The sequence below is a fragment of the Rissa tridactyla genome, chromosome 13 (genome assembly GCF_028500815.1).
Source record: "Rissa tridactyla isolate bRisTri1 chromosome 13, bRisTri1.patW.cur.20221130, whole genome shotgun sequence".
In the NCBI taxonomy this organism is placed as follows: domain Eukaryota; kingdom Metazoa; phylum Chordata; class Aves; order Charadriiformes; family Laridae; genus Rissa; species Rissa tridactyla.
Genome location: NC_071478.1, coordinates 8,344,950 through 8,365,618, shown reverse-complemented (window position 1 = coordinate 8,365,618; position 20,669 = coordinate 8,344,950). Strand labels below are relative to the sequence as shown.

General features: G+C 39.2%; 1 protein-coding gene across 10 annotated transcripts in view; it reads left to right on the top strand.

The window, feature by feature from the left end:
* RIMBP2 (RIMS binding protein 2) overlaps nucleotides 1-20,669 on the top strand; it is a 169,043-nt gene that overhangs the window by 3,420 nt on the left and 144,954 nt on the right. For 7 of the 10 annotated variants that reach the window (XR_008469104.1, XM_054219314.1, XM_054219311.1 and 4 more), the window contains exons 2-5: nucleotides 5,019-5,138; nucleotides 9,458-9,568; nucleotides 13,498-13,722; nucleotides 14,445-14,579. Coding sequence is in view for 9 of the 10 variants with exons in the window: in XM_054219311.1 (XP_054075286.1) it covers nucleotides 5,019-5,138; nucleotides 9,458-9,568; nucleotides 13,498-13,722; nucleotides 14,445-14,579 (591 nt within the window). In the remaining variant the exon portion in view is untranslated. Of the gene's footprint in view, nucleotides 1-266; nucleotides 392-5,018; nucleotides 5,139-9,457; nucleotides 9,569-13,497; nucleotides 13,723-14,444; nucleotides 14,580-20,669 lie in introns of those variants that run through there. The other 3 variants (XM_054219313.1, XM_054219309.1, XM_054219310.1) reach the window with 3 other exon arrangements.

Genomic DNA, 20,669 nt, shown 5'->3' with positions numbered 1-20,669 from the left:
GTAGCCTGGGAGTAAGAGATGCCCTGTCCTCCCTGCGGGAGGGAGCCTTTTCTCTCAGTCATTATAATCTCACATCAATGGAGCATGCAAAACCCCTGCACTGTTACTCCCACTCATTCAGTGGTCTGGAAGAATGCTATTTCACTTCATAGTTCATCTTCTAAACAATTTTATGCAATTGGTTTAATCTTCTTAATCAGCCTTTCTCTCTGCAGAGCTTTTCACAAGGGTTTTCCAGTAGCACACTTCACGCGCACCTCCAGGAATTTGGCCACAACGTAGATGCTGTGCGTTGGCCAGAACATCGACTGACTCTTGGCAGGTTGACTTGTGTTCTGTCACTGGTCCAAAACAGCAGGCTCCTGGTCGTGAAAGGTGCTGTCTTTTAAAAGTATGACTAAACCCTGTTTTGTTTTTAATTTATTGTTAGGTTTTCTATTGGGCAAGTGGAAAGCAAATCCTTTGAATGCTGACGATGGGGTAGACAAAACCATTTCATTTGGAGCTCCCTCACAACCTGGTATATTTAATGCTGTAAATTTCAGCTGGATAGAAATGCTCTCAGAAAACACAATTAACTCCAGTTTTATTCTTTCAGGCCATTCCCTGGGGTTTCCTATTTAAGCACAGCTAGCAATCTGGACCCAAGTCTAGGGAAAAGACCTGATACCTGGTGTCTGTGTAGTGTGAGCAATTCAGCTACGCTGCCTCTGCAAAATCAACCCGAAGCTCGTAAAAACCATTCCCAGAAGCTGCCGCAGCAGAAGCAGGTCTCTTGCCTCGTTGGCCAGACTTACCTGAGAGGCCAGGCTTTGTGGTTGCTGCTGATCTCCTTTTTCAAAATGTCAGTAATTGCCTTTGTGACAATTTATTCTCTTTTCTCAGTTTAAAATTTTGCTGATTTGTCTACTGTGCCCCTTCTACCTAAAGGACTGGATGATTGCTAACATGCTCTGCAGACTTACTGTTTTCCTCTTGCTACTTAATGTCTTTAATGGACTTTTGGCAAAGGCCTTTTAAAATACCCTGACTTGTTAGTATCAGCCTTCTGCAATGCTACAGAGTGACTTGGGACCTGACCAGGAAAATATCTGCCACTTTGTCATGCCATTGCTTTAATTACTGGCGGTGCAGTCAGAATGCTGTGGAAAAAAACCCAAAACGCTTCCAAATGCAGACTTACTTATCTACTGAGCCATCAAATTGCAGGTCTTAGATTTTTCTGCCCATTCCTTCTCTTGGTCTCTGCTTTCCTTTTGTTTAGGCTGTTGCTTTTAGAGGCATAGTCTCTTCTATTATTGAATCCACCTCATGGCGTTTGTAGTGAAGAAAAATGGCAATAGGTATGTTTAGCTCAGGACAGTCATCCATGATATAGACTAATCTGGTTCTATCCACACTGCTGTCAGCTATTTTAAATGGATAAATATAGCTGCTAGCAAATGAATCTAACTGCACCAGAAAGCAATCTGAAGAAAAAAACCACATGCGTTATTAAAAATAATAATAAACAAACCCCAACCACTCTTAACCTTCTGAACAATTGCAAAAAACATTTCAAAACATCCTGGGTTTAAATCAGTTCATACAAGTACACGTTCCATTTCCAGCTCACATACTTGCTCTGCTTTTGATTTTCCCTTTTGGCAATTTATTCAGTGTAGAGTTAGTGGATGGAATCTCAGAGGAGAATAAAAGCCAGTGTTTTGAGAACTAATGAAGTAATTATCTAAAGCATTATTTACAATGATTATTTAGAAGATAATGAGACCCTTTAATTATGTTTGTTCTGCATAGCTAGCCTTTCAATAATTCAGGGTATTGCCGTACAATTTCCTCTATACTCACTTTGCACATTTTTGTTTAGAAAAATGTCGCAGCTGCTTGTAATGCACAAACATGGGCCCTCATTCTGGGTATCATCTGTCCCATGAGAATCACCTGCTCACTGTGGTTGGAGTAGGAGGCTTTTAGGTTCAGGCTTGTTCAATGTGATGTCGAACAAAATAAATTATAGGTGAAATAATGCTGAGCCTATTAAAGGCTGTTATGGCTTTATAGGAGTACTACTATTGCATTAACATATATGCATTAGTCTAGCAATGTTTCTGTTAGCATTTCTGTTAGCACTTATTGGAGGTGAAATTTGACTTGCAGTTTATTTTCATTTTGGGAATCATGACAGCTTTGTTTCTAACTAAGAGCCATACTCACTTGTGTATAAGAAATTCAGAGCATCATTAGCATTTTAGTAGCTAATAAAAATTTCACCAGTATTTTCATACGCATTTGTGAATTTGCTGCTAAAATAGACAATTCTACTTACACACATCATTAGCAATGGCTAAATAGTATATAGTCCCTGAGGAGACGCATCTTTTGTCACAGGCTGGATCTTCATTTGGTACCCCAATGAAGCATTGCTTCACTGACAGCAGTGGCGCTACTCCAGGTTACAATGGCTGATGATGTAGTCCTTGATGATTTGAAACTGATAAGAAAAACCTTAATCTCAGAGAGGGTCCAAAGGCTTGCAGTTTCTATTCCAATATGGCTGGCCATTTATCTAGAATTGAATCAAATCAACTCCTATGGGAATCCTTCCACTGACTTCAAGAGATGCTACAAAGGGCAGCTGATCTCCTACCTACCTTCTGTTCCTTTGAGGCAAGTAGACAGATGAGGAGTAGATTTTAATTTCACTGAAGTATATTTAAAATATATAACACAGGACCATTCTAGAATGTGGTAGAAGTTAAAAGTTCAACAGGCTAAAAATAATGCATTTAAATTTTGGGGAAGACTGCAAGTAAATATGAATAGACAGCTAAGTGAGCTTCTGAAATACCTGTACACGTACAAATGAGCTGCTTCAGTCTAGTTTCTCTGCTGGACTATTTGTCTGCTGAAGGAGGGACTTCTACAGCCTCTCTCATTGAAATTCGCAGCAACACTCCTGTTAGCTTCAAAGGTACGTGGCTCAGGCCTACGTGCGAAGTAGACTTAAACCTGTGGTTCACAAGATGAATTTGTGCATTAATCTATTGTGCCAGTAAGCACAATTCTAATTTAAATCTGCTAATTCTCCCCAAATGTTTTCCTTCTGCTAACCACAGAAAGCACATCTTTTGCCCTTCTGAAGTGTGTAATTCAAGTACAGACTGCAGATGAATGCCAGTAAGGGTATTCGCACCATCATTAAACAAGCAATACAAGCATTAGCGAAGTTGCATCTTCAGTCTGAATCTTTTAATTTGTATCCTGTAGACACCAGCTTTTCAGTCCCAGCTGGACAACCCAGAATACACGAGATAGAAAGCTCTGTGTGGCGCTCAGTAGGAGCAGTCATGCTTTTGATTGCTTTCTCTCTTCAACTGAGGCAGGAAGCTTAGATTGAATTCCTCTCCACAAATGTTGCAAGAATAATTTCTCTTAATGTGGGTTTTAGCTGTTACTGAAATACAAGGATCGTAACTGGACATACATGGCTCAGTGGCTTGGTGCCTGACCTGTCATTTTAGATAAGGGAAGTGATTTTTCTTTTGGAACTGAATCATTGATTCTGTACTGAATGGCAGGAATGTATAGCCATTTTTTCCCCAGGAAAAAGTCCTTGTTTCTTTCTTCTTTTTCAAATCTCAATTTTCCCATGCACTTTCCATTTTATTTTTGTATATGCTTGCACAATAAAAGAACACTGATTCAAAACTCCATGAGTTTTGTATGTTTTGCATGTAGTTTGCAGATATACTTTCCTTTCAATCACTTTTTGATGGATTTTTAAACAGTCTTTTGCAAAATGCTCTTGAAACTAAGCAGTCTATGAATTCACTGCAGTGCAAGCTAGATACTTGCTCCTCAGCATATAAATGCATCCCAACTGATTGGGAGCTGCATATTGTACTCTTCACCCTTGAGCTCTTTCTTAATCAAGGAGAAACAAGATGCTCTGTCTGTAGATATTTCTCCTGAAATCTGTTCTTATCTTTTTCATCTCAAATCGGGGCACTGTGTCTGCAGTTCAGAACAAAACAGAAAGGCAAGTGGAAAGCACCAGCTACTTTTGAGGGCAAAACCTGCAGCCATCAGGCTACCCCATTCTGAAACTGTTTGAAATATCAAGTGCGTGTTTTCAGTAGAAATTTACCTTTAATTTTTAAATATGATTAAACCAAACCCCAGAATATGTTGCTAGGTGTTGATACACAGCATTTTGTTTCACCTGATACAAATCTTTTAGATTGCTGGCCTAAGAAAATGTTATTTACCTCTGTCCCAATTCTGGATGGGAGGAAAATTACTCCCTTTCTAAAACATGGCTGAAACTGTAAGATTCACTCTGTGCATGACTATGCCTTTAGCTGGCATGTGCTGCCTTGTTGTATGGCTATTAGCTGTTTATAAACAGCAAAGTAAGAACAATCTATTACTACTGGGTATAAAACGCTTCACTGTTCCCATTGGGTGGAGAATCTCCGAGTGCTGACAGGAAGCCCCTTGCTCTCCAGAAGGAAAGGCTCAGTGCTGCTGCTTTTAAGGAGTTTGACCTGTTGCCTCACAATACCTACCAAGTGTCTGGGAGGCTGTCTTACAGAAAGTACTAGCTTCTAAGGTTCAAAAGCACTTTGGCTGCTCATCTGCAATAAAACTCCTTAGAGGAAAAGGGAAACTTTGAGCCATACTTATTTCTCCTGTGACTATCTTGGTTGACATTAGAAAAGTCTTGGGAGGAGAAAGGGAAAGGCAGTTCACTTTACAGGTGTGTCGGAATACCTGCCCAGTGTCTCCAAAGCTTGAATTGAAGATGCAAGACAGGCCATGAATGTTTTGGAAAGGAAGAAGACAAAAGCATATAGAAAGGAAAGAAGAAACATCCAAGAAATATGTTCATTACCTTGAAGTTGTAACTAGCAAAATGGTGCTGGCTGACTTGTAATGAAGTCAGAAGTCCTGTAAGCCAATTTAGGCTTCTCTCTAGGCAGCTGAAATGCTCTCAGCCGCTTTTCCTTCTATTACAGAAGGCTGCTATCGGTCGCATTCGAGATCATGGCTGTTCTGTACTGGATTCCCCCAAGGCAAATCAGTCATTTTCAAAAGTGGATAAGCCCTTGACTAAAGAACAAGAGGAAGACAAAGTGGTGAGTAACCATTTTCAATCCAAGACATGTCAGAATCTGTCTGAAAACTTGCCTGGGTTTTTTTGGGGGGGTATGGGGTTATAAGCAAGTGTTTAAAATAAGCATATTTTTTTGAAAAATGTTAACATATAGAGGAACTATGTAAAGCCTTGTTAATAAAAAGCTTTATATTGTAGGATATGCCTCTAGTATGCAAAATAATTAATTAAAGAACAAAAATGCTACTATTTGTTAGACAGCTTAGAAAGTAGACATGTTTTTCTTAAGCAGAAAGTGGGTAGATTATGAGCATAACCAGAATGCAGCTTCTTTGTGAGCTCTGAGGTCATAACATTTACACACCTCCTCTGGCTACAAAGATGGGGTATTTTGGTTATGCTGTGGCTGTAATCACGATGCCAATTCTGCCAAAAAAGAGCTGCTCTAGAGCGAAGTGAGTTGCAGATCGAGTTTTTGAAAACTAAGCTCGTAGCCCCAGAAGGCCGTGGCTGTTCTTTCAATCTGTCCCTATTTCTTGCACTTCTGTTGAGGAAATATTTTTTATCCCCACAACAAATAACTCACAAAGAATTGTAGTTTAGTATGTATAAACTAGTCATCTAGTCTAAACCCAGCCTAAACTACGTCTAAGCCCAGCAGTCTCCTGGATTTGCCATGAGGGTCATAATAATGGTTTATATGAAAGGATCTCCTAGTCTGTGTTCAACTGTATTACCCACATGTGATATCACCATTCGTGGTGAACTGATGTTTCTTTTCCTCGATGCATACATTTTTAGGCATTCATTGTTAAAATAATTGTAGCTTCTTTTCATGTTTGCCACAAAAAAAAAGTCTCCGCTTCCTAAGCTGCCTACCAAGAGGTACATTTATTTTTAAAGAAAGCAATTTGCTTGTGTAAAAGAGTACGTTTAGTCTACTCCTACAATATAAAGCTATTTCTCACAACGGATTTACACAGTTCCTCAACAGTTACTGATGGCAACATTTTTTAAAAAGTTCAACTAAAATTAGGTTCAGAACCAGTATAGGAACTATCGCAAGTTTCTACAAAAGGCTTTCAAAGCGCTCAGCAGAATATTGTGTGATTGGCATTTCTGAAATGAAGTTGGATAGTTGACAGCCTACATATGAATTTAGGAAGCTATTTGTAGGTTACAGTAATCTTGCCCTGTGCCTGAAGACTTGATCCACCCTGGAGAGTCACCCACTCTGTCTGCCAGGACAAGCTGGGAGAAAAGCTCTGATGTCCTGCTCAGACCCAAATTGTGACAGCTGGGCACACTTGTGCTCACTTGACTTTGAAGCTATTTATAAGGCTTTTGTCAGAGTTCCCATTTATACAGTTTCCCTTAGTGTATTTTTGGGTCTGATTTTCCTTCCAATACGAGGCAAATACAACCATGGAACAAATCAGTTTTAGAAAGAAAACAGATAAAATCACAGGATGATAAAATTCAGCAAGTGTTGAAATGTATTTTTAATTACAGCTGATATATATATTTTTTTTAATCCCTAGAAGAACAAAAATTACTGTAAACTTCAAGTGCATTTGAAGAAAATAAAGGCAAAGTCTCTGTTTCCCTGTAATCCAACTGGATTCACATATCAACATACAAGAGTTGGTTTTAGGTGATATATTTGCTCTCTACATTTTCTGTCATCTGAGTTGGTTCGTTGCTAAGCTATAGGCAGGCACGTGCCACACAGAATGACTCATAGACTTGTAGGCCAGGATGCTTTTCTTGGTTTTCCATTGAGCCTTCTTTTTATCCTACACAGATATAAATAAGTGCCCTCATTGACTTCCCTATCATTTAGTACTAGGAAAGTAAATCTGAAATTATTTTAATTGCATTAAAATATGTTTTCTGTGATTAAGGGAGAACTGTTTCATTACCATCTGTTATAACCTTACAAGTTCTGTTCTTATATACTGATAGACGTAGGGCCACAACAGAATAGACTAACATATGGAAGAAAAAGAAAAACTGAATTGCTGTAAAATAGTGGCTATTTAAAGAAAAAAATGAATATGTATGTAACGTTCTTGTTAAAATGAATGATTCTATTGCCATTTGAGAGAGAGCTGACAGCTTTAGGAGGAAGCAGTGAGGTTTCACAGACTTCATTGGTTTGGAAATGAGAGCTCAGAAGGGAGAATGGTTTTCCCATTTTTTACTCTTGGGAGGTGAGATAGGCTATAGGAACAGAAAAGGGAAAAGGAGGTGTGCGCAAGGCCGGGAAATAGAAGGTCTCTTGGAGCAAATCTTCACTTGTGTTTTTCCTGGGGCTGGTCGTCTGGCATCAGTGCCAGCCACTGCTGCTGTGAAGATTGTTCCTGTTAGCATTAGCAGTATCTCCCTTCTGCCCTCACCATCATCAGTCGCAATGAGCTGTGCCGACTTTATCTCCACCTGGGGCCAGCTCAGGTTCCAGCCAAGAGCTCATTCAGTTTTATTTCTATTTTAATCTGGTTTTGTTATCCAGGTACAGTGGTGAACTAAAGAAAAGGTATTCATACTTTCCTGCTGTACCAACTGGGTTTCTATAGAGGATCTTATTCAGGGTCCAGGAATGACAGGTTTTTTTTAAAATGCCTAATTCACATGAAAACACTTTGGATGAACATTTAACGTGTACTAAGTTTCTTTGCATATAGCCTCCTGTGCTCTTCCCTCTCAAGTATGTTTGCATTTGTTGTGTATATTTGCTAGCCTCCCAGTTTCAGTGTCTTCTTAGACATGGTGGGTTCCCACCAGTGGAACATCAAATGAAAACAGGAAAAAATCAGAGAATATGGGGGAGGGGACATTGTTTTAATTTTTCAGAAAAGACTTGTAGATTCCTCGCAAGAATCCCGGCCTATAGCAGAAATCACCAAAGCTAAATCTCTGACAGATGGCTGATGTTTGTAGTATGAGCAGTTCTAATGACCACCTTTGGTTCACAAACAGTGACTGCAGAACAGCTACGTAAAAGGTTCCTTTTCAATTCCAAGCAGCTATATGCTTTATTAGAACCAATTCACTTTTGCTTTATCTCTGGTTTGTTTTGTTGCTTTTTCTTCCTATCATCTTCTGCTGGTGGGTAATTAGATAATTTTGAAGGACGGTTGCAGGAAAGAATACATTCTAAACTTCCTTTTCCGAAAACAGCTTCTTGCTTGGTATTGCCAGGTTCAAATTTTCTCGAATGCGAAATCCACACCCCAAATGGTACAAAATGCCAAGTCATGCCAGCCAAATAGAGACAGCCTGACTCACCATCAGCAGAGAAAGGATGAAAATAAGGGTAGTGGTGTTTGGGAAAACAGAGATCTCAGTCACTTCGTTTACTCTCTGGGAGCGGTCTTGGTTATCCAAGATTAAATGTTATGTAAAGTAAAAAAAACAGTTGCTTTGCTGGTGCTTATAGACAGCACACAGAATGAGGGACAAGAGGAAACTCCATTATGAAATTTCCTTTGAACATCAGAGAAGAGAGGAAAAGAGGGCTCAACCTTCTTAAAAGACAGAGTAACAAACTACCTTAACTGAGCAGTATGGTATGAGGCCAATTCCCTCGCTGCTGTATGTTGTTTATTTAGGTTTGTAAGTTCTGTGAGACAAGACTGTCTTACATTGAATGTAGCATACTGTAAAACTGGCATGTGATTTCAGCAATACCTTGAAATTTTAAAAAAAAAGGAATTGATGCTAAAATGTCTAGCATACTTAAAAGAATATTGCATATTTGTTCTGTACCCTGTCATTCTGTATTGGGTAACAGCGGAAGGAACAAAGGTCCCCCTTTGTGTGCTGCTTTGTCCCACTTAATTCAGGGATGTAGCAGAAAGTGCTCTGTTCTGACTGAGTGATCTGATGAAGCAGGGCCATTTACCATTTAACTACATGCTACTTATATCCCTGCTGTTTTACCCATCTTTCATATAAACCCCATATGAGATTCTTCCTGAGATTGATGAAGAGACAAAACGCCATGCAATGAACAAATCACTCCTAATAATTTTACTGATTTGGATTGCAGTGGTATCTAGTCTCCCATTCTGCAGCATTAGCACAGTCCACACCACGCCAAGCACTGCCCAGACACAGGACTAGTAACTGGGCTCTGCCCTGGAGGTGTTATGTCCTCTGCTGCTGACCGAACGTCACATCTAACTTGTTCCATTAGCCCTGTTGAGCTTCAAGTCTATACTTTGAAACTTGTGCTTTACCATGCAAGAACAAATTGATTTAAGACCAACAGAATCACTGAAACATTTTAGATGTGTTGTAATATATCTTAATGAGCTATTGATGAATTTTGATCCACAGTCCAAAAAGGGCAACAGGAAAGCCAAACAACCATCTGAAAAGCCTCCACACCGCAGAGCTGAGGGCAGAAGCAAACAGAGAGGTAGCTCAATAACTGTGAAGAAGAGCAAGGTGAGTATTACATGCTCTAAAATCTCTCAGTGGTTTTACTGCCAATTGCTGAAGCAGCTGTCACGGCATTGACACGAATCAGAAGTGCCTACATGTGGGGTGAAACCACCGTCTGTGCCCTCCCTGGCACCTGATGCACTCAGATTTATCTCACATTTTGCTTCCGTGATGTGTAAGTACTTTATTCTTTGCAGTTTTAGGAGTTATGCTATGAATGTTAACCAGTTACAGGACTAAACCACTATGATTTTTTTTTCCTTTTTTGTACTCTTCTAATTGCAGTTATTCACTGCTTTTGTGGTAAGATACCCAATTTAAAATATTGGTCAATTCGAAGTAATCCCCCAATAAAAAAATTACATGCTGAAGTTAAATTCCTTTTGTCACGATTACAGCATATTAGTTTGCACACGAGGCTTGTGAAAAAGTGGGATCAACCCCTTTCCAGATAGGAAATCTGAGATGGGCATAAAAGGAAGTGGTCAGGACAGCCTGAGGATGCTGAGACAGAGCACCCCGCGTATCATCCACAGAGAAACTGCTTTTCCAACAGCACTGGGGTGCATTAGAGATTGGGAACTTTATCTGATGTTTACTCTGATTCATCTTTTCTGTTCCCTAATGGATTCGCTCTCCAGAGCTTTCAGTGTTTCTTCCTTCCATAGATAAAAACACGATAAAAAATGCTTTAAAAAAAAATATCAATAAACACTTAAGTGTTTGGCAACTCTCAGAGTTTTTACTGTATCATTTACTCAACAGTTTAATGTTTAATAGAAGAAACTTGCCTGTTATATATTCATGTGTGGATTTAGAAGATATAGCACACCACAGTTTGATTCCATTTTCTACCCCTTTTCATTCATGACAAAATTAATTGGTTTAGAGCATGGAAATTGCATTTGCTGGAGAGTAACACCTATTTTACTTGTTTGAGGTCAGTGTCAGGTTCTATTTCTGAGAATCTGCCAGTATTCCAGTTTGGGGCAGTAACGTTTTCATCATTCAAAATTTGGAGCCTTTTTGGAACAGGCTGCCCAGGGAAGTGGTGGAGTCGCCATCCCTGAAGGTATTTAAAAGATGTGGACGTGGTTTAGTGGTAACTTAGCAGTGCTAGGTTAATGGTTGGACTTGATGATCTTAAAGGTCTTTTCCAACCTAAACAATTCTATGATTCTATAAAAACGAAAAGGCAGTTTCAGTCGACCCTGTTTACACAGCTGTATCTCGTTTATGTTATGTCCTGTCCCCCTCACCCTGACAGACCCCTTGCTGTGCTGGGGACATACTCTGATACAGGAGATGAAGAATGCTGACCACTTCAGCAGAGGTTGTCCTCTAACGATTAGTTTGTTGGACTATATTTTATATGCACGTACCGGATGCCTGGGCGCTGGCAGAGGCTGTGGAGGTCGACGCTGTGAGGGGAGGCCGGGGCTGCCCCGCCCGGGCACAGCCGGTTCCAGCTGGTTCCAGCGCAGGCCACAGCCTATGGCCCAGGGCTGGTGGGGCCTTGGGGAAAACACAGCTAAGGAAGGGCAAAACCGGCACGGAATGAGGAAAAAAGTGTGAAAAACAGCCCTGCGAGCACCCAGGCCAGAGCAGGGGGAGCGGGAGGAGGTGCTGTGGGCGCTGGGGCAGAGTCCCCTGCAGCCATGATGGAGAGACACGGGGGAACAGACATCCATGCTGCAGCCCATGCCAGAGCGGATTCCTCCTGAAAGGGAAGGTGGAGCAGTTGGGAATGAAGGTGCAAAGTTGAGTCTGGGAAAGGTAAGGGGAGAAGGTGGTGTTTTAATTCTTGTCTTTGTTTCTCACTACCCAAACCTATTTTAATTGGCAATAAACTAAATTAATTTTCCTCAAGTTGAGTCTGGTTTGCCTGTGATGGTAAATGGTAAGTGATTTTGCTGTCTTACCTCAACCCATGAGCTTTCTCATCTTATTTTCTCCCCCAAACCTGTTGAGGAGAGAAGGAGAAAGAGTGGCTGGGTGGGCATCTGGCAACCAGACAAGGTAAACACATCACCCTGCAGTGGAAAGAATTAATATAAATATTTGAACAACCCAACTTAAAAGATATAATTTGACTGTTGTAGCAGTATTTCAGGGTGCTGTTAAAATATTGGTATTTGCTGATACAACTCGCCTGGGACAGCTGCTGTAAATGTTAGTCTTCCGTTTCCTGAAGTATAAGAGCTGTTGGGAGAGACATACCCATGATCAAATTTTGATCCTGCTGAACTAATCCAAAGTTCATGGAATTTTGTTCGGTATGCTACAAATCTAGATAATATTAAAAATTAATATTCATTTTTTGCTTGAGTATTCACCAAGTTTGGGTATGTTTGTATTAGTGATGTGTGTCTGACAAAGTTATGTTTACAAGGTTCACATTAAGTGAACCAAGATCCATACTTCACACCTCTCTCTCTTATTTTTCACACTTCCAATAGAAAACAAAAAAAAAAAAGACCAGGAAAGACAGATGGTACAATAATGTTAGTAGATACAGCTGTTCATTGGTAATACTGGCTCAGTCGGATCTAATCTTAGAGGTTTCTAATGGTTATTACTTCAAAATTAAGAGAATCCTGTTTGTGTTGGTTTTCTTTTTTTAATTATTTGAATAGTAGTGTTTGCCATTTTACATGTAAAATATGGCTTGTAATGTTTGCTGTAGTTTAATGACTCTGGTTACTCAGGCTCCTGAACCTCTACCACACCACCGTGCAGTGATGCCCCAGCCATGCCCTTGGGGGGTGTCTCCCAGTCCCCTTGAGGGAGTGGGCAGGGCTGGGTTTTTGGGTGAGCTTCACTGAGCTTCACCACCAAGGAGGAGCCATGTTGTGGGCTAGCTTAGCAAACACTGAGAGAAAGGGAGCTCCTCACTGCGAAGCTGTAGTTCACATCAGCTGAAAGTTTAATTTTGTTTTTTCACCTGGAATCAGTGTCTGGGCCTTTATAAAAATGTGGGTTTGAGAAATATGACATAGAATGTGTGTGTTTCTCTAGCCCAAACAGAGGGGGTGGGGTGGGAAAGAGTGGGGGAGAGAAAACCTGGCAAAACTTGCATAAGGAAAATAAGAAAACATACTTTATAGACTTTGGGGATTGCACATCACAGAATAATGAAGTGAGAATTTAGTTGTCCTCTCTAAAAAAGTAGTTTGTTCTAAAAGAACAAAATTTAAGAAAAGTGGTAACCAAAAGAATGTTTAACTCTGCTATAAGTAAAACCCTGCACAATCTTAAATTGTAATATCAGATTTCAACCACATTAATATTCTCAACTGAATATAACACAAACTGTGACAATTTGTTATTTCTGTATTAAAGCTACACCAAGCTGGTCTTACAAGTAGACTGTGTTGAAAAATTGGTAACTTGTTCAAATGATGTACTGGTTGTAAGTGGCAATACCAGGCTAGAAGTGGTATTCTGGCAAGCATGTCATAAGAAGTTAGCTTTTGGAATACAGCACCTCAGATGTAACTGGAGCACAGCTTCCAAGTGAGGTGTTCAGCAGCAAGGATAACTTCTTAATTAGCTCTGTCATACAATGCTGAGTGAAGGACCAAAAGTAGTGCGTGAGCAGCAGCACTATGTTGCCATCAAGTGGTAAATATGTTGATATCTATATAGTCAGAGTGCTCATGGCTGGCGGGTATCCACTGAATGAAGAAAAAGAAATATATGAAAACAAACTGTCTCCTTTTCATTTCTTTATGTTATCCCTATCTCTTTACTGGTGATTGATCAAATGAGATTGTCACTTGCTCACTTTGTGTTTGAATGAAAGATCTGAAAAAGAAAATTTTCAAATAATGCACTTATGGTATGACTTTTGAAAGAATTTGAATTATACTCTTTCCCTCAGACACAGCTTTACCAAAAATGACATGAAAAATGTGTTTTCTCTTTACTAGGCTGTCAACCCTTCAACTTCATTGATGCTGTCATCCAATAACACTGCTGTCATCACAAAAACAATTACCAGAACACTTCCTCTAAAGCAGAAAATGCACTTTGTCAATGTTAAGGCCCAGCACCTGCAAAATATCAACAAACAATCCAAAAGTATAAAAGATCTGGAGATCCAACTGCTGCAATCGGAGTGTGAAGAACTCAAAAATCAGCTAGGATGCCTGAGGGTAGGTAAAAATCCAGTTCTGTTCTTAATATCTAACTGTGCTGGTAACCAGTTACATTGAAAATAGTTTATTCATAGAGGTATTAAAAACAAGTAGAAAAAAATGTTTTTCTGCTCCGTTTTCATCCAAACAGATAGCTTATTGATATTAAATATTTTGTAAATTATTACATGTAGAAGAGAGCTTGGGTCTGAATTCACAATATTTCTGGTTAATCTTCAAGTTAAGACTTTCACTAAGGATATAAATTTATACTTTGGATTACCGAATGGCATTCCTGTACTTTTTAATTACTACACTAGCATCAAACTTTTCTCAGCATTGTCTTGTACTGATTTTGTGCCCTACCAGCAGCATCTCTGAGCCCTTTGTTACAGCAACATACCATGTAAGAGGAACTTCTTCCAGTTCTCAAAGGTTGGAACTGCCCATGTTAAATTCTACGTCAGCCTACCCTGGCTTGATTAATAGCCAGAGGAAGTTTATTAAGCATGAAGTATTAGGGTACTTGAAGTGTAGGATGTTGTGCTGCTAATGCTATGAAGAGACATTTCACTTTTTAGGTGACAGAGAATTATTAAATTGAGCACAAAAAGTCACATGCATAGATATAGATACATTGCTATAGCAGATGTTCGGATAGAAATTCAACTATGAAAAATGCTACGTTACTATCACCATATATCTGAGAAAACAGAAATGGAAAATCTCCTTTCATGCAGGAAGGGCTGATGAGGCAGAAGCCAGGTGACACGGAGGAGTTACTGAAACAATCTCAGAAAGAGCTGTTGTGGCTTCAGAGACAGCTGTCCTTTATTTCCACAGGAGGCCCCGTGTGTGTTTTGGCAGCTAGCAAGGTGAGGTCCTTTATTGTTTTTTTTTAGTCTATTTCACTGTACAAAGTGGAATTAGGAGGGGAAGGATTTATCATCATTTTGGCTTGTTTTATTGAAACAATGCACTGCAAGATTTATTTTTCATACTAAGGGTACCAAGAGGAAAATTAATCTTTTAGGATGTGTTTTAAATAATTGTTTCATGTAATTCAGAAAGACCAGGAAGAACATGAAAATCATTATGGCATGTGAAAGGTTACATAGTTAAAATGGCATTTCATAGAGCCCTATCGTATACAGAAAGATATTTTACATTCTATCTCTCTTTCTAAAGAAAACTGTCTATCAAAAGGTAGGATCATTATACTGGGATTGTTATTCTGGGGGGATTTCTTGGCCTGGCATACAGAGCCATAATTCCCTTTCTTCTCTCAGCAGCACTGTTATAGATGCATTCCTAGTTACCAGCAGCCCATCATCAGCATAGCTACATCCAGCCCTGAACAGGCAAAAATTGCTATCAAGCTATATACTTGATGTTAATATTTGGCTATATAAACTACCGAATTAATAAATTGTTTATGTAACAATGTCCTAACATCTTACAATTCCAGTAAAATGTGAGTTCTCATTTGCTGTGGCATAACAAGTTGAATATGTCAAGTTTTGATGACTGAAGTTTCTAAATGTTTACTCGAGATAAAGAATATGTTTTAAAATCTTCATAGCAGTGAATCTGTGCTGGTAGTTTAAAAAATTAGTTCTATTATATTTTCAGAGTGACTTAATTTAATTTATTCATATAATCTTCCATATCTTTAAAAAGAATTCACAGAAAGTTTACGATAATTTACATATTTTACACATACATACATACACACACACCTATGTACAGATACACACATTTTAAATCCACCTATGAAAAGGAATGAGAAGAGTTGGTTTGGTTCAGTGTAACACATTAATAACGCCATTTTACAGTGATCTGACTTACTTTCAAGTATCAGTTTGGTTTAGCAAATTTTTATTTTGTTTGTACAAATGCACATAAAGCAACAGACATGTTCATCTAGTCTCCAGCCTAGACAAGACAGGCTTACAAAATGTGCCACCTGGAATCTCCTGGTGTGACTTTGTGTCATATAGTGCAGGTCTGTATTTAGTGCTGAAGCACAGTATGGTAGGTGCTGATACAGTCATAGTCATAAGAACGTTTGGATTTGAAGCTTGCATGTAGCTCAGCTGAGGGGAAAAAAAAAATCTAACTTGCCAAAATTAGACTTTTAAAATAAAAGTGAAAACAATTTATGCCACAAACTGGTTATAAAAGTAAGAGTGCACTTGCTTGATGATTAAAGCCATAATCTAATCTGGGAAGGAACATATGATCCTGAGTAGGAACAGCTTTTCTCTCCGAAAATACCAGAGTTTTGCTGTTCCTGCTACAGTCGTGAGTAATCCCAGGGAAGGTCATCTGGGGCTGAGATTTGCACAAAAAAAGTGGTCTTGGATACCTTATTTTCAGATGTTGGACTTTCCATTCAGAAAACTGTAGTCTTTCTAGAATGTGCCAAGGTAGACCTTCATGGAAGAATGCACACATTGTCTGTTATCCTTTTCCTTTTTTTTTTTTCTTCAATATCACAGAACCAAGAATCAGATTTTTATCTGTTTCATTCGTATAATGAGGGACAGATTTTTCAGAAGCAATCAGTTACTTTGAATATCACACTCTGATACTCTGCACTGTACTTTAATTCTAAGCCTCTGAAGAGAAATGCTTTTAATCCAAGTGACAGTGGTGGTACTTGGCATTGCTAGAAGCTTTGGGGGTAACGATCTTTATAAGGTACTCAAATAGATTGAAGTTTGGGAAATGGAATATCCAGAAATATAGGCAATGACATTTTGGAAGGATTCCTTAGCTAAGCATCATGCTTCAAGGCTGAGATTTATCATGGGCTGGAAATACGGATAAGACAAAACTTGAGAAAGAGATGATGTGACGAGTCCCTCTTCTGTGACTCTTAATACCTTCCAGTGAAGCATTTGATGCTGACAGTTCCTGGAAATCAGGGTACTCTTCATGCATTTCAACTTCAGAAAGAACTATTAGGCTTTGGGGGAAATCTGGTTCCTTCTGTTAATGCCAAACTTTTCTGAAAATTCTCCTCCTCTTCCTCCTTATGCCTGTTAGTAGAGCTGTGGGGGGAAGACTGATATTTGAAAAGGAGCTGTAAACTAATGTAGAGAGACATTATTAAATGGAGAGATGTGTTTCTGCAGATACTTTAAGAAATCAATAAAATAGTACCTTGAGAGTGCAATATTTCCTTCCCCTGTTAATTATTGAAAGGAAAATACAGATGTTCCACTCAATATAACTTCATATGCTTTCTTGATAATTTAACCTTCATCAGCCTTGAGAATTCAGTTACATCATAGTGAATGCACTCCCAAAGTAGTCAGATTCTGTGAGACAGATCACCTGCGCTGGGGCGGGGCGGGGGGCAGGGGGAGAAAAAAAAAAGAAGGGGAAGAAAAGATTGAAGCTAGATTTTTAAAAATGGATTTATTTAAAATCTTTCCTTGTATCCCCTTACAGTGTCTCCCTCTAGCTGCTGGGGAGATGGGCATTGCATACTTAGAAGTTTTTTGTGAATATTGTATACAGTTTTCTTGAGAAGGGGAAAGACAGAATGGTTAGGATGCTCCAGGTAATCTGTCTTAATACCCTTCTGCATTTGAGTTTCTAAGCCTTCCATTGGGCAGGCTTGGGAGTGAAAAAAAAATTGCAGCTCACATTTACAGTTCATTGGTTCGTGCCAGTAGGCCACAGATGACCTACTGAGAAGATCCTGTGATAGCATTACTTGGAGGTAAAATAAAATCTCCCAACACCCGCCTCCCCCCGTGCCCCCCCTCACTGAAACACATCCTTGCTGCGATCCCACTTGCTGCTTGCCAGCTCCTGTCTGTGCTCCCCGCTGCTGTGTCGGGTTAATACTATGTGAAAGAGAAACTGGCAAATAGGGAAAGCCATCTTTGTGTGCGTATGTGTGTGCGAGCACTGCTGTTTCATAGGCTCTGGCAGCTGCTGCATGGCCGATGATGCTTGCTCTCTCTTTTTCACCCTGCCTCCCTGCAGACAACTAATGAATCATTTCTAGCCTGAATACTAGCCGTGCAAACACACCAATGCTGCTGCTGCCGACGCTGCTGCCTTTCTCTACAAGGTTGTAATTTGACACAGTAGACTGCAGTTCTCTCGGCAATGATCTTGCTGAACATCGGAAGCACTTGATTTGAAGGTATGCTGAGATTTCACTATTTCTAAAAATAGCTATTTCTGTTAAATGCTTTTCGGGCAAAATGAGGGTGGGAGGGCTGAAGATTTGTAGGTGTGTGGGGGGGGAGAATTCTCTTTTTAGTTAGCAGTAATGCAGCAGTAACTCTTATCAGAGGCAGACAAACTTTATTATTCTGCTGCAATTTGATGATGATGCCCTTCACTGGGTCTTTTCTTCTCGGTGCTGCTTAGAATAATAAAATGTGTTAGTATTGTGCACAAGCACTAGGTAGAGGGATTAAACTCTTGCTAGATTATTCCATCCTCCCTCCTATTGATGTTTAATCTGATGTCATTTTCCAGTCACTTTTAAGGTTTCCAATACAATAAATAGTATATTGACAGGTTTGATGGTGCCATGTTTGTTTTCTGTATTAGTGTCTTTGGGCAAAGTTAGTAATTATACTGGCTATCAGCTCTTACCTCTCCCCCCTCCCTTCCCCTCCTTCCCCCCCCCCCCCCCCAGCCCCAGCATCAAGCCCCCAAGCACAGTGTATATTCACAGTATCTGTTTGCTTTGCAGATGTATATTGTCATGTCATGGCAAAGTCATCAATGTGATCACTCTTCCATAGAAATATTGTTAATGAAATTTTATGGGGTATTTGTCTGGCACCTAATGCTAAATTAGGCCAGTTGCAAGGAAATCTCTCATCCTTTTTTGGTAGAAGAGAGAGATCTCTGCAGATATATGTATACACACACACACACATATATGGACACACTATACATAGCAGTATTTGTGGGAAGTATGTTATGTATAGGAGTATGTAGAACAGAATAATAACATTTTATTATAGCTTATGCATGTAAATACCAATTAATTAGTTAGCACGTACCACTATACTGTGCTCAGTATTATAGGGGATACTGCAGGTATTTTTATTAACCTCTTTTCAAAATTGGCTATTGCCTATAATGTTGGGCAAAGAAGGTACGCCTTTCTGAGAGTGATGTGATGGTTGACATTACAGTTGTACATAGTCTTAGTAAAATTTTAACTGAGGAAAATGTAAGTGCTTAGGAAGGCTTTGTTTTTAATTTTTAAGCTACTGCTGTCTGTCATTTTAGTAGTTAAACACTGACTGGGCTTTTTTTTGTCCAGTGCAGGTAGTGATGCAGAGTTTATATATAAAATAACTCAGCAGAATAACTTATTAATGAGTCTTGTCACTGCATCTAGTAAATACAGAGTCTGTTCCTTAAGTGATTGGATATATTTTGAAGAAATACCTAAAATCAAAGCTATTGATCTTAACCTTAAGAATTGCCAAGTATGCTGAGACAGGGAAAGGATACTATGATTGCCATCATCAAAATACAAGTAAGGACTATTGCTTAGGAAGACAGACGAGCTGCTTTCAGAAAACAGCATGAAATAGTAAAACACAGACCAAGTCGTAGGGTGGAAATTAAAGCATCTCCATAAATTCAATACAATAAAAAATAGCAGATACATGAACTGATATGAAAATTACTGTAGTCACTTTATATTTCAGCTTTTTTTGATCAGGAGGTGTTACATTTTTATTAGACGAAGGCTTTCAAGTCTACCTAGCTGACAAATGTGGAAGGCAGTTTGGATCAAATCTTACAGATGTCAGCCAGGATTCACAACTGTAGACAACCTTTGAAATACATATGCATTACCTGCAGTACCTTAAAGGAGGGTGTTGGGTGTTTAGGTGACTCTCTGTTATTTTTGTTAAAGAGATCTGGTGGTCCTGAACAGTGGCTTTGTGCATACTACTTTCTTTTTAAAAGGAAAAAGACCTACTCTAAATGAAATTAGTGAAGTGGTCATGCTGCCTGTAGACTAGAGAGCGACCCTGATTTTTCATAGGTATATATCTGAATGGGTTCCAGCCTGCTGACATACAGCATGCCTGTATACTAGAGGTAGTGAACAGAGGTGCAGTGTTATTACATACAACTTTATATATTTGGGTATACCTGGAGCACCTTTTTGAGAAATTTAATGTGTTGAATTTTCTAGAATCATAACCAAGTTACAGCTTTAAAATGTCACATGGATTTTAAGGGTAGGAAAAAATATGGGGCAGTGCAGTGCCACAGATTTCTGCTTGAAAATGATCTGAATAGCTAATACATGCTCATTTAGTTAACTGAAAATTACAAGCTCAGAAATTTTAAGCATCTCTATATGTGACCAGTCTCATACTGATACAAGCTAGGTATGTAATTTCGCATACATACAAAATATGTATCTCTCTGAATGTCAACTGATTCTGTTTTAGATATGTTAGATGTGCATACTCACTGTAGATTAGATAGGTATGTGATATTGAGGTTGGAAGGAATGTATAAGCACAAGAGTGTTCATTCTGGTAGTAGCTTATTACAGAACTCTGAGCCTTTCTGGATTGCCAGCAGTAGAAATAAGATGCCTGCGATCACAGGATAATGAGTGTCTTCCAGGATAAGGGGTTTTCCATGATGTGTGTCAAATGCCGCACCACGTATCAAAACTGAATATCCAAAATCACACTGACTTTATTCTGAAAGAAGAAACTAGTTGGTCATGCATCACTGTCCTGTTCATTCAATATTTATATTGAATGAAGTATGGTTTGAGTGTCAAGGCTGTTTTTCATTGAATTGAAATTGTTATAGGCCCTTGTCACTACTACAAAATATGTCAGAGTAGCTGAAATATCTGCTAGTTATGACCTTTTTCCTGGGACTCATTTTTGGTTTAGTATTCAGCAAAAGCTTCTGACTAAAGTGGAATTTTGTGTAAA